Consider the following 14167-nt stretch of genomic DNA (forward strand, 5'->3'; position numbering starts at 1 on the left):
GTGCTGTTGCAGGAGTTTTGATGAGTTGCTATGGTGCATCTTGTAGATGGTACACACGGCTGCCACTGTGCATCAGTGTTGGAGGGAGTAGGTGTTTAACTTGATAGATGGGGTACCAATCAAGCGGGTTGCGTTGTCCTGGATGGCGTCAACCTTCTGGAGCTGTATTCATCCAGGCAAGGGCAGTAAGGAGGTGAATTACCCTCCACAGAATTCTCAACTCTGTCCTGCTCTTGTAGCCACAGTATTTATAGTTCAGTTCAGTTTCTACTCAATGATAACCCAGGGTGTTGATAGTGGGGGATTGAATGTCGAGGAGCAAAGGTTAGATTCTCCTTTGTTGGCGATGGTCATTGCCTGGCATTTCTGTAGCGCGAATGTTACTTACCATTCGTCAGTCCAAGCCTGGATATTTTGCCGGTCGTGCTGCATTTGGCCATGGACTGCTTCACAGAATCATAGAATCATAGAATTTACAGTGCAGAAGGAAGCCATTCAGCCCATCGAGTCCACACTGGCCCTTGGAAAGAGCACCCTATTAGCCCACACTTCCACCTGTAACCCGACCTAACCTTTTTGGACACTGAGGGCAATTTAGCATGGCCAATCCACCTAACCTGCACATCTTTGGACTGCGGGAGGAAACCGGAGCACCCAGAGGAAACCCACACAGACATGGGGAGAAAGTGCAAACTCCGCACAGACAGTCACCCGAGGCCGGAATTAAACCCGGGACCCTGGAGCTGTGAGGCAGCAGTGCTAAGCACTGTGCCACCGTGCCGCAATGTCTGAGGAGTCGTGAATGGTAATGAATATCAGTAAACATCACCCCTTCTGACCTTATATTGGAAGGAAGGTCATTGATGAAGGAGCTGAAGATGGTTGGGTCTAGGACACTACCCTGAGGAACTCCCGCAATGATTCACAGCGCCAGGGTCACAGGTTCGATTCCCGGCTTGCTGCACTGTCTGTGTGGAGTCTGCACATTCTCCCCCTGATTCCCATTGACTGTAGTTTTGCTTGGGCTCCATAATGCCATACTCTGTTAAATGCAGCTTTGATGTCAAGGTATATCAGTCTCACCTCATTCCTGGGGTTCAGCTCTTTTGTCCATGTCTGAACCAAGGCTGTAATGAGAGCAGGAGCTCGGTGGCCCTGACAGAGCCTAAACTGAGTGCAGTGAGTAGGATAGGGATCAGCAAGTGATGACCGTCAATGACAATTTTCATCGCTTTGATGGTGATCGAGAGTAGGTTCATAGATTTCATAGAATTTACAGTGCAGAAGGAGGCCATTCGGCCCATCGAGTCTGCACCGGCTCTTGGAAAGAGCACCCTACCCAAGGCCAACACCTCCACCCTATCCCCATAACCCAGTAACCCCACCCAACCCTAAGGGCAATTTTGGACACTAAGGGCAATTTATCAACCCCAATCCACCTAACCTGCACATCTTTGGACCGTGGGAGGAAACCGGAGCACCCGGAGGAAACCCACTGAGGGCAGATGAATGGCCTCTCCCCACTGTGAATTTGTTGGTGTCTCCGCAAGCTGGATGAATGTCTGAATCCCTTCCCACACAGAGCAGGTGACTGGCTTCTCTCCAGTGTGAATTCGCTGGTGTATCCGCAGTGTGGATAACTGAATAAATCCCATCCCACACTGAGAGCAAATGAATAGCTTCTCCCCAGTGTGAACTCGCTGATGTTTCCACAGGGTGGATGAATGTCCGAATTCGTTCCCACACTGAAAGCAGGTGAATGGCTTCTCCCCAGTGTGAACCCGCTGGTGTGTCTGTAGGTGGGATAACTGAGTGAATCCCTTCTCACACTGAGAGCAGGTGAACGGCCTCTCCCCAGCCTCTCCCCGGCCTCTCCCCAGTTCATGGGACACTAACTGTTCGGGTGGATTTGTCCTGCCCTTTGTGGACAGGATATAGCTGGACAATTTTCCACATGTTGGGTAGATGCCAGTGCTGTAGCTGAAGTGGACCTTGCGGGACCTAGCAGCTGATGGAGATGAAGATTGTTGCATGACAGTGTGGGGGGGGGGGGGGGGGGTTCTTTACAGCACTGCCTGTGGGCCAAGAGAAGTAGGGTTGTGTCCTTCCAGCCCACCAAGTGAACTTGTTAATCTCTCCGTCCCCACCCCGCCATCAGCGAGTCGTCCACCAAGCCTGCAATCTCCACCTGCCTCCCCTTCACTCCCCTTGTGATCTTTATCCCTCCCCCAGCTTTACCCTACTGTCAAAACCTGACTTCTCCAGCCACCATCCATTACCCCTCCTCTTCTTCCAACTCATTCCTATCCCCCAATCTCTTTTTCTCCTTCCAGTTCCTATCCACCGGACAACCATTCCCAATCTGGCTGTGGGTGGGAAAGAGGCAAAAACACCAATTAGTTCATGATGTTATTCCAGAATCCGAGGAAAACGCATTCTTCCAAATGAACCAAAATATAAAACTAACTCCCCCATCCACCCCCAACTCTTCCCTGTCCTGTTAATATGGGGGCCAAAGGGGATGAAATGAGTTTCGGGCAGAAGGACAGGATAGCTGAAATACAGTCAGTGGCCAATTTCCCACTGCCTGATATTCTTTGCCAATGTATTCAGTGACACGTCAAATCAAACTGTTTTAAACGATCAGGCAGCTTAGTTGTAGAATGACTCCAAGCACCCCTTGCATCAGAGGTGGACATGCAAGATACAGAACTGATATTTACATCTCCGAAAATTCACCTACTTCCAGCACAATGTCAGATGAGTCGTGTACAACCATCACCAGGGTCCCCACACGGATATAGTTTGCACACCAGGAGAAGCTCAGCAGGATGATGGTAGCTAAGTGATGGATTATTTGTTCTTTAAAATCCTAAACAATTAAAAGTAACAGTTAATTTATGCAAGTGTGCCATAAATATCTCACAATCAGCCCTGTCCTATTAGATATCACAGTATCTGAGGGTATGCAGCATTAACTGGAAATCTGAACAGTTCAATCCACATAGGGCAACAGTTCAATCCACATAGGGCAACAGTTCAATCCACATAGGGCTGAAAAGAGAGGCTCAGGTCTGGATTTTCACCAAGTTAAGCCAATGTGAAAGCCCATTAGAAATGGTGCGTGGGACCTTGTTCCAGGGTTCTTTCCCCCATTCCGGTTTCAGATGACACAAATAAACGTGCAGGGCCCCTTCTTCAAGTGTATAAGCATCTGGGAGGAGTCGTGAATCAGGGTGAACCCCAGTCTCAAGTAACTGAAAGAAAGCAGCCACCTCCTGGATTGACAGGACAATAGAAAAAAGACATCTGATCTTTCAGTTTCCATAGGCTCCACAGAGCTGAGCCCGCGATGAATGCTTGGCTGAGTTTCAAAAGCTAAAGAATCGCTTATCTCAACAAGGGGTTCTGTACAGGTTTTGACAGTTTTACAAGGTTATCAATGGATTAGCTGTCCTTGATGTGGTTACTTTTTTTTTATTTTTTATAAATTTAGAGTGCCCAATTCATTTTTTCCAATTAAGGGGCAATTTAGCGTGACCAATCTACCTAGCCTGCACATCTTTGGGTTGTGGGGGCGAGACCCACGCAAACACGGGGAGAATGTGCAAACTCCACACGGACAGTGACCCTTGATGTGATTACTTAATAGATGTTTGTTTATTTTTACAACTTAAAGACTACTTGGTGAATTTAAAGTTGTTTTATTGGGTCTAGAGGTTTTAAATATAGGATGAAGTGTGTTCGTGTGACAGCCTGATTAGATTGTTAAAAGTTTAATTATTTTTAGGTCTATTTCAAAGCCATCCCATTGCTACTACATGGCTTTTGAGGTCTGTCCATAATGGATACTGAGTGAGTCGCTAAGGACGATACCGGTGGGGATGGGGTTGGGGGTATGATTTGGCATGGCGTGTATAAGGAGCATAAGGGGCATGGGGTTTGTGAGTGTGAAGAGGGAGGATTTGAAAGCCTGATATTCATCATTATAACTGGGCCATTGTCCCAAGAAATGGCACGGACACAAAATATTTGTTCAGTCTTCATAGCAAAAGATACAAATTACATATCAGAAGTAGGACAATGAAGAGGTCAATAAAATGTAGAACTTTTAATAATTAAGGTGCCTTTTAAAGACACAATTAATTATTAAAAGTAACTAATATTACCAAAGCAAAATATCAGTGGGACTTGAGAGGAAAAGCTGACAAATCTCCAGGACCCAATGGCCTACATCCTCAGGTTCTAAAGCGAGAGCTGCAGAGTTAGTGGCTATGATTTTCCAAAATTCCCGAGATTATGGAATGACCCCAGTGGCTTGGAAGTCAATAGGTGTCACAGCACTATTGAAGAAAAGTGGGAACGGCAGGTCATACAGCCGTTGGGAAAGTGTTAGGATCTATTATTAAGGAAGTCTTAACACTGCACTTCAACAATCATAGTATGATTAGAGAGTCAATATGATAGGGGAATTGTGTTTCACAAATATAGGGTTTTTTGAGGATGTAATTGGTAGGGTAGATGAAAGTGAACCAGTAGTTGTAGTGTACTTAGATTTCTAAAAGACATTCAATAAGAGACACCTAAAAGGTTCATAAGCAAGATATGTTTTGGAGTTGGGGTAATATATTAGCATGGAAAGGGGATTGGCTAACAGGCAGGAAGCAGAGAGTAGGGACAAATGGGGCATTTTGAACTTGGCAAATTGTGACTAATGGAAGTGCTGTAAGGATCAGCCCCTAATTGAATCATAGAATTTACAGTGCGGAAGGAGGTTAACTCGGTCTTGGATGACTCTGACTTGGATGAAGAGACCGAGAATAATATATCTGAGCTTGATGGGAATGTAAACTATTTGAAAAGGTGCCTTTTAAAGACACAATATTTTAAAGCAGCTGGCGATTAGCTTGTTATATGAAATGAAAATGAAAATCGCTTATTGTCACAAGTAGGCTTCAAATGAAGTTACTGTGAAAAGCCCCTAGTCGCCACATTCCGGCGCCTGTTCGGGGAGGCTGTTACGGGAATCATTGCCACCGTGGCGCCAGTTATAGGATTAAGAGGAGGCCATTCAGCCCCTTCAGCCTGTCCCACCACCATTCTGCATCTTAACTCCACATGCACACCTGCTTCTTTAATCCTGAAAACCCTGAATATGAATCGATCTTAAGTTCTGAAACTTCCAATTCATCCCCAGCCTGAATACCTTTGTGTTGAAATACCAAAATTCTAACTATTGGCTTGACATCACAGCAAATTAATTGTAATGATTAAAAATCTTACCTTCCTTTTTACATCCGATGCAATACTGAATAATAACGACCAATAAAAACTCAACTCGAGGATATAATACCAATATTGGGATGGTAACAGTGTCTGCGAGGGGAATAAAGACACGCTTGTCAAGACAGGAACATTCTTTGGGCTAATTTACAAGGTGTCCAAATTACACACCCAACCACATTCTTGGATGGCCCAGTTCTTCAGCTCTCTATTAACCTGATAATTTTCTGCACTATTTTCAGGCAAACAATATAGAAACATAGAAAATAGGAGCAGGAGGAGGCCATTCGGCCCTTTTGAGTCTGCTCCGTCATTCATTATGATCATGGCTGATCATTAAACTCAATAGCCTGATTGCGCCTTTCTCCCATATCTTTTGACTCCCTTCATCCAAAGTGCTAGATCTAACTGTTTCTCGAAAATATATAATATTTTGGCCTCAATTGCTTCCTGTGGTAACGAATTCCACTCCCTGGGTGGCAAAATTTCTCCTCAACTCTGTCCGAAATGTTTACTCTCTATCCTCAGACTGTGACCCTTGGTTCTGGACACGCCCACCATCGGGAACATCCTTCCTGCGTCTATCCTGTCTAGTCCTGTTTGAATTTTATAGGTTTCTTTGAGGTTGAAAAGGAGGAGGTGAAAATCGCAACCAGGGGATGGCAGCAGCCGTGGAGTGGATTGTAGCTCCATGGTATTTTAATCAGTATTCAGCCGAATGTTCTTTCTTCCACATTGGAGCATCAGTGAATTGCCCCAGCGGTGGCATTCCTGGACGTCAGTCTTATACTCAGGTGATCAGCAAGAAGCACAGGCCTGTAAACCTGGCAATGTGATGAGCTGCCATTTCAGAAACTGCCCTGCATTGTGTTGACTGGTGTGCAGGGTGGACGACCTGTGCCGCCAGGTTCACACCAGAACACCAGCTTCCAAATCTCCCGCCAGCTCCACTTCAGTCAGTGACTCGGAGCACAGGGAATAAAACTGTTCTCAGAAACATCCTCACAACGCAAAGCTCAGTGACTGTCATCTCGCATCGGAATCGTCAGTCCAATAATAACCGACCCAACTGCTGAGGGGACAACGCTAGTTTTACACCGCACGCAATTTTACTCTCCACCCGAGTCAGTGATCAGAACGTAAAAGGGCAGTCCAGCCAATTCCATGGGATTCCTGCCTGGACAGTTTGCTTCAAATTACGTCACAGTTACCAACATTTTCACTATTGAGCAGCGAGATCTATTTTTTAAAATTTAGAGTACCCAATGTTGTGTTGGGTGTTCTGGATCCGTGGAACACATACTGGTCACCAACACTTGAAATAGTGCAACACTATTTTATTGAATCATTAACTACTTAACATACTCTGACTGTGGGTTAACACGATACTAGCTTTAACTAGAGACCTTTGCCTTGTCCTAACCAGTCGATGCACTCAGCACATGGTGAATGTCTGTGTTGCAGGCTGTGAGCTCTGTCCTCCTAGCTAGCTGCAGCTCGAATGAGCGGGAACTCTGATGCCACCTGTCTTTATAGTGCGTGTGCTCTAACTGGTGATTGACTGCGGTGTTGTGTGTGTTGATTGGTCCCACTGTGTGTCCATCAGTGTGTGTCTGCACCATGATATACTGGTGTATATTATGACACCCAATTCATTTTCTTTTTCCAATTAAGAGGCAATTTAGCGTGACCAATCCACCTAACCCGCCACCTTTTGGGTTGTGGGGGCGAAACCCACGCAAATACGGGGAGAATGTGCAAACTCCACATGGACAGTGACCCAGAGCTGGGATCGAACCTGGGACCTCTGTGTCGTGAGGCCACAGTGCGAACCCACTGCGCCACCTTGCTGCCCTGAGCAGCTAGATCATTGTAAATCTCCATGCACTTCGATTCCGTCAGGTAGAGAGGAAGTGGAAGGCATCTGTTGGCGGGAGCATGGTGGCCTTCGGCCTCCATCTGGCTATAAATTCACATCCTGCAGTGGGAATGCTGACTAGTCGTAGAAAACTAGAGAGAGAGAGGGGGGGGGGGGGGCGAGGCAGAAGGAGTGACATTATATAAATGTACAGCATGTGAAGAGGTAATGATATGTTAAAATTAGCCACTAGAGGGAGATAAGGGACAGTATTATAAATTGCACTAACTCTTGGATTTCTGGGAGAGTGAGCTGGAAAGGGTAGCAGACTGGAGTAGAGTGCATTGTATAGCTGGTAAGATAGAATATAATTGTAGTCAGAATATAGAGATAGTGTTAGTGAGTTCAGTTTAATAATACATTTGTTTACCATAGGAATAAGTGTTGAACTCTAAATCAAGTAGTGTAAATAAAATTAGATTAGTTCATGAAAAGAACTTCAAGTGTCTTTGTGATCACTGTGCTTTCCATCCTGAAGTCAATCTCACAAATATCACTACAGAGGGGACCAAGGGGGCGAGGGAGAGGGGACCAAGGGGGCAAGGGGGAGGGGACAAAGGGGACGAGGGGACTAAAGGAGGCAAGGGGCAGAGGACAGAGGGGGTGAGAGGGAGGGCACCGAGGGGGTGAGGGACCGAGGGACAGGGGACCGAGGGACAGGGGTCCGAGGGGGAGCGGACCGAGGGGGAGGGGACCGAGGGGGAGGGGACCGAGGGGGCGAGGGGGAGGGGGCCAAAGGGGGTGAGGGGGCCAAAGGGGGTGAGGGGACCAAAGGGGGTGAGGGAACCAAAGGGGGCAAGGGGGACGAGGGGGCCAAAGGGGGCGAGGGTGCCAAAGGAGGCGAGGGGGCCAAAGGGGTGGAGGGTGCCAAAGGGGGCCAAAAGGGGTGAGGAGGCCAAAGGAGGCGAGGGTGCCAAAGGGTGCCAAAAGGGGCGAGGGGGCCAAAAGGGGTAAGGGGGCCAAGGGGGCCAAAGGAGGCGAGGGGGCCAAAGGGCCGAGGTGGTCAAAGCAGGTGAGGGGGCCAAAGGGGCTGAGGGGGACAAAGGGGGCCAAAGGGGCGAGGGGGCCAAAGGGGGTGAGGGGGCCAAAGGGGGCCAAAGGGCCGAGGTGGTCAAAGTGGGCGAGGGGGCCAAAGGGGGCGAGGGGGCCAAAAGGGGCGAGGGGGACAAAGGGGGCCAAAGGGGCGAGGGGGCCAAAGGGGGCGCGGGGGCCAAAGGGGGCGCGGGGGCCAAAGGGGGCGCGGGGGCCAAAGGGGACGCGGGGGCCAAAGGGGACGAGGGGGCCAAAGGGGACGAGGGGGCCAAAGGGGACGAGGGGGCCAAAGGGGACGAGGGGGCCAAAGGGGACAAGGGGGCCAAAGGGGATGAGGGGGCCAAAGGGGACATGGGGCCAAAGTGCACGAGGGGCCAAAGGGGACGAGGGGGCCAAAGGGGACAAGGGGGCCAAAGGGGATGAGGGGGCCAAAGGGGACATGGGGCCAAAGTGCACGAGGGGCCAAAGGGGACGAGGGGGCCAAAGGGGGCGAGGGGGCAAGGGGCCAAAGGGGGCGAGGGGGCCAAAGGGGGCAAGGGGGCCAAAGGGGGTGAGGGGGCCAAAGGGGGCGAGGGGGCCAAAGGGGGCGAGGGGGCCAAAGGGGGCAAGGGGGCGAGGGGGCCAGAGGGGGCCAAAGGTGGCACGGGGACAAAGGGGGCGCGGGACAAAGGGGAAACGCGGGGACAAAGGGGGCGCGGGTCAAAGGGGGCGCGGGGACCAAGGAGGGGCGCGGGGACCAAGGGGGGGCGCGGGGACCAAGGAGGGGCGCGGGGACCAAGGGGGGGCGCGGGGACCAAGGGGGGGCGCGGGGACCAAGGGGGGGCGCGGGGACCAAGGGGGGGCGCGGGGACCAAGGGGGGGGCGCGGGGACCAAGGGGGGGCGCGGGGACCAAGGGGGGGCGCGGGGACCAAGGGGGGGCGCGGGGACCAAGGGGGGGCGCGGGGACCAAGGGGAGGCGCGGGGACCAAGGGGAGGCGCGGGGACCAAGGGGGGGCGCGGGGACCAAGGGGAGGCGCGGGGACCAAGGGGGGGCGCGGGGACCAAGGGGGGGCGCGGGGACCAAGGGGGGGCGCGGGGACCAAGGGGGGGCGCGGGGACCAAGGGGGGGCGCGGGGACCAAGGGGGGGCGCGGGGACCAAGGGGGGGCGCGGGGACCAAGGGGGGGCGCGGGGACCAAGGGGGGGCGCGGGGACCAAGGGGGGGCGCGGGGACCAAGGGGGGGCGTGGGGAGAAAGGGGGCGCGGGGAGAAAGGGGGCGCGAGGGGGACAAAGGGGGCCCGGGAATAAAAGGGGCAAGAGGACACGGGGGCACAGGAGGGAGAAGTGAGGGTGCGGGAGGGAAAAGTGAGGGTGGGGGTGCGGGAGGGAGAAGTGAGGGTGGGGGTGCGGGAGGGAGAAGTGGGGGTGTGGGAGGGAGAAGTGGGTGTGCGGGAGTGAGAAGTGGGGGTGCGGGAGGGAGAAGTGGGGGTGCGGGAGGGAGAAGTCGGGGTGCGGAATGGAGAAGGTGGGTGCGGGAGGGAGAAGAGGGATGTTTATTAAGGATTGAGACTAATCATAGAAAACATACCCAGTGATCATTATGAACCATTAAACATGTATTTTAGGACATAGCAGTAATAAGTATTCAAACTCTTGCTACAAGCAGTGGCCACAATGCTTGATGGGATTTAAGCTAGCTAACTTGCCCATGTTTTTCAGACAAACAGGGATATACTGAAGTAGTGTGGTCAGCAATAACACAGTCAGCTCAGTAAACTGTTCTTATCAGTGACCCCAATATCCTGTCTTAGACAATCCCAGGTCTAAAGAGGAAACCAACTTTGGCATCCTGCCCCTGGATGAACAATGAGGTGAACAGGAACTGACTGCGACATGTAGGATGGGAATGTCAGAAAAACAACTTTATAATGGACACAGGATTCTAGTAAAGAGGTGGCAGGATGGGGTTAAATCATGAGCTGATCACAGTACATCATTTTGCTTAAAGTAAATTTTACTGGACAATATAAAAGTGACAGCTTGAAGGATTGGCTCAAGTCCAACTGGGGTGGGCTATTGATTTTTGGGAAACTCTATAATTGGTTTGTTTGTACCAGTGTCAAGCAGATTGATTTTGGCAGCAATCGAGATCTCTCTCCCATGTACATGGGCCAAGCTTGGAATAATAAAGCCAGCTTAACCGGCTTGATGTGCATCTGCAGATCTGTGTGTTCAGCTGAGCTGTAACTAAAAGGGAGGAACCCCACGTAAATGCTAGCTCAATACTCAGGACTTGGAAAAGCTCTTAAAACAACCAAATGAGAGGGGCTGATGAGGTCGTAGTTAAACATTTTATCCAAAAGAAGGCACCTCTGACAGTGTCGCACTCCCTCAGCATTCAGCAATGCAAGGATATCTGAGGCAGTTAGGGGAATCATTTAATGATGATTTGCAAAACAGGCAGGAATCAAAGGATCTAATCATGAATAAAGGCTCAATTTTAGCTGTGTTATCAGGGAACAGGAAGAGATATTCAAACATATAAAAGATTTTGATGCAGTAAAGAGTGAGAGATTGTTTGGTGAGTTAGTAACCAGGGATACAGTCTGAGGATTACCAGAAGAAGAATGAACAAGGAAATTATACTGATTCACACAGATGTTCATTAGAAATTGAGAATAGTCCTCCCACACAATGACGTAAAAAACTGAGCAGTCCAAAACCGCAGTGTACAGTGAATGATTCCTACCAGAATGCCAAGGCCTGTGGCACTTGTGACACTGGGCCTTGGGCTCGAAGAAACCTTGAATGCTGTGGACACCTAATATGTGGCGCCAGGCAGCTCAGTGGCGAAGGAGCCAAGGCAATCGGGTCACTGTGACCCCAGTAACCCTCAGCTAAGTCCTTAATCAGCGAGAGGTGACCACTGGGGGAAGCAGGATCGATGGAGTTGGGAGAAAAGGTAGCAGTCAGCAGTGATCTGGAACGGTAGAGGCCATAATGAAGGAGGAGGTAATAGCTGTAAAGGGGTTGGGAGTGGGATAAAGGAGGGAACTTGGGTTATTTTGGGGAGCAGGTAGTGAGCAGATGCCCAAGTTGTTTTAATAATAATAATAATATTGTTTATTGTCACAAGTAGGCTTCAATGAAGTTACTGCGAAAAGCCCCTGGTCGCCACATTCCGGCGCCTGTTCGGGGAGGCTGGAATGGGAATTGAACCGTGCTGCTGGTGTTGTTCTGCATTACAAGCCGGCTGTCTCAGCCCACTGTGCAAAATCAGCCCCTAATATGGGGTTAGGAAGGGCATTCTCTTCTTTCCACTCAGCTCAGTATATCCAAAGCATTTATCTTGATGCTGGCACTCCCGTTGGCTTGAGACAAACTGGTATGGTGGGGAGACAGCTTCAAACAGATGTAAACGGGTTTAATATCATTTCAGGCACAAGTTCTGGGTTCCGTTCTTTCACCTCTATCAATATGGTGGGCATCCTCCTCAGTTTCTAAGGAGGGTTGAGAGATGGTTGAGTTTCTCGGCAGTGTCTGCAGGTCATAATATCGGCAAAACAGCCAGTGTTGCAGACCTCCTGGTAGCTATCTACGGCCTCAAGGCGGTCCAACAGCAGGATCCTCTCCCAAACCCATATCGAGGCACTAACCATTCTAATTCAGCTCCGCTAGGCAGGATATGTCATGTGTATATCAGATTCTCAAAGCAACTGCTCCACTCGGAGCTTGGTCACAGCAGGAGACTCCCATGAAGACGGGGTGAACACTTTCGGACGTCCTCGAAGCATCCATGAAGCGGTCAAACATCCGCCGCTGACTCATGGGAAACGCTGGCTTGTGACTGAACAAAATGTAGAGGGTTCATTCGGGAAGGCACCAAACACATTGAGAGACTTCTGGAGCATACAGAGGCGAAGTCGAAGCATGAGATGGAGCGCACAAGCTCCCACACAAACTATTTACCCCACACTTCAAGGACCACATGCCCCACACATGGCAGAGACTGTAGACTAGGCATTGGACTGATCAGCATTCTCAGAACCCATCAAACCAGAGTGGAAGCAAGTCTTCCTTGGTCCTGAGGGACTGCTGAGAGATGTATGACAAACACCTTTGATGCTAATTGCACTGAGAGCAGAGCTGAGATTAGGCTTGCTGAATCTTTGACAATTGCCAATACAAAGTGGGCAGGAAGCACACAGTTAAAAGTTAAGCACTTAAGAGTAAACTCACCTGTTTAGGATAGCCTACCCACACCTCCCATGTGTCGTGGAACCATGGCTTCTACAATAGAATAGGAAAACACAGCATGGGCATCATTAACCAAACACTTCAATAACCTTCATCAAGACAGAGTAAACAATATAATCAAATCCTTTCTTTACAATCAAAATAACAGAGAAATAAAGAACCAGTAATTCTGTAACACCTGCCACTTCCTCGGAATATCCCACATCTTTCCAGCCAGTTAATGAGTTGAAATCACAGCCATTGTTCTTTCTTGGCATAATGCAACAGCAAGTTTGGGGAGCTCGCGTCTATTTCTATATCGCCCGTAGCGACTGGGTGAAACCAGGTTTTACATTCTCACAGCAATGGAGACCAACTTGACCAAACTAATCTGGATTTAGCTAAATCAATGTATACAATAAAAACAGAACCTTACATCTCTATAACGCCTTTAACGTAGGAATGAAAGTCACCGCTGTTAAATGTGACAGAAATTGAATAAAGACCAAAGAATGAACTCAATTTCACAAAAGGGATTAAATGTAAATATTATGAGGTCTTTAAATGTTCCAGGCATGCACCTCAGAGGCTGACTGGGCAGCTCGATCAAACACGGTGACATGAGTGCACATTCGCCACCCACCATGTTGGATTCCTGGGCGTCCATTGTATGGGTGTAAAATGGTACAGCACGATCAGATTTCTAGACTGTGATGTGGAGTATAGGAAAACCTGATGATGTACCTGGTGTGCCAATTTATTATAGACTGTCTTTTCCTGCTTCTCTCAGCCAGTTCCATCTCAAGGACACGAGTATAGCAGAGATGCCTTGTATCCATCCACCCCATTCACCTCACTATTGACTAGCCAGCCTTGAACGATCTAAACCCCATGCTCCAGAACCCCACCCCAAGACCTTCCACCTACCTCTCCTTCTATAAATCTCATTTCATTGGCAAACTTATGATCATCCCTTTTAACATTTCCGTGGCTGAAGAAATGGTGTGAGAATGAAGGTTTTAGATTCTTGGGACATTGAGGCCAATTCTGGGGGAGGTGGGACCTGTACAAACTGGACGGTTTACACCCAGGCAAGATTGGGGCTCAGTCCTAGGGGGAGTATTTGCTAGAGTGCTTGGACAGGGTTTAAACTAAAATGGGAGGGGGATGGGAACCTATTCAAGGAATCAGGTGAGGGTGAAACGCGGACAAGAACTGAAGACAGAAATGGGAATGAGAAAAGTGATGACAGAGCTAGAGACAGAAAGGGGAATAAAAAAAGTGATGGGCAGAGAAATCAAGGGTCAGAATCAAACAGGGCCACAGTGAAAAATAATGGGAACAGGACAATGAATGTTAAAAACTCAAGCCTCAAGGCTCTGTGCCTATGGCGAATGCTGCGCGCATTAAAAGTGGATGAATTAATCATGCAAGTAGACGCAAATGGGTATGATATGGTCAGGATTCCAAAGGCATGGCTGCAAGGAGACCAGGGATGGGAACCGAGCATCCAAGGGTATTAAGTATTTACGAAGGACAGTCATAAAGGAAAAAGTGTTGGGTTTGTATTGGTGGTTAAAGAGGAAGCATATCAGCTCTGGCGATGTATGGGAGGAACTGAAAAACACTATGAGGCATAAAACGTTAGCGGGGGTTGTATATAAACCCCCAAACTGTAATTGTGATGCTGGGGATGGCATTAAAGAGGAAATTTGAGA

At 49.3% G+C, this 14167-nt stretch overlaps 1 protein-coding gene across 2 annotated transcripts in view; it reads right to left on the reverse strand.

Moving 5' to 3' along the window:
• Window positions 1-14167, reverse strand: part of cers3a (ceramide synthase 3a) — a 127256-nt gene that overhangs the window by 38073 nt on the left and 75016 nt on the right. For both annotated transcript variants that reach the window (XM_072468798.1, XM_072468797.1), the window contains exons 6-8: window positions 12453-12503; window positions 5284-5376; window positions 2744-2872 (exon numbers count right to left, since the gene is read on the reverse strand). In XM_072468798.1, coding sequence (XP_072324899.1) covers window positions 2744-2872; window positions 5284-5376; window positions 12453-12503 — 273 coding nt within the window. The remainder of the gene's footprint in view (window positions 1-2743; window positions 2873-5283; window positions 5377-12452; window positions 12504-14167) is intronic.

This window comes from Scyliorhinus torazame, chromosome 12 (assembly GCF_047496885.1).
Source record: "Scyliorhinus torazame isolate Kashiwa2021f chromosome 12, sScyTor2.1, whole genome shotgun sequence".
Taxonomy (NCBI): domain Eukaryota; kingdom Metazoa; phylum Chordata; class Chondrichthyes; order Carcharhiniformes; family Scyliorhinidae; genus Scyliorhinus; species Scyliorhinus torazame.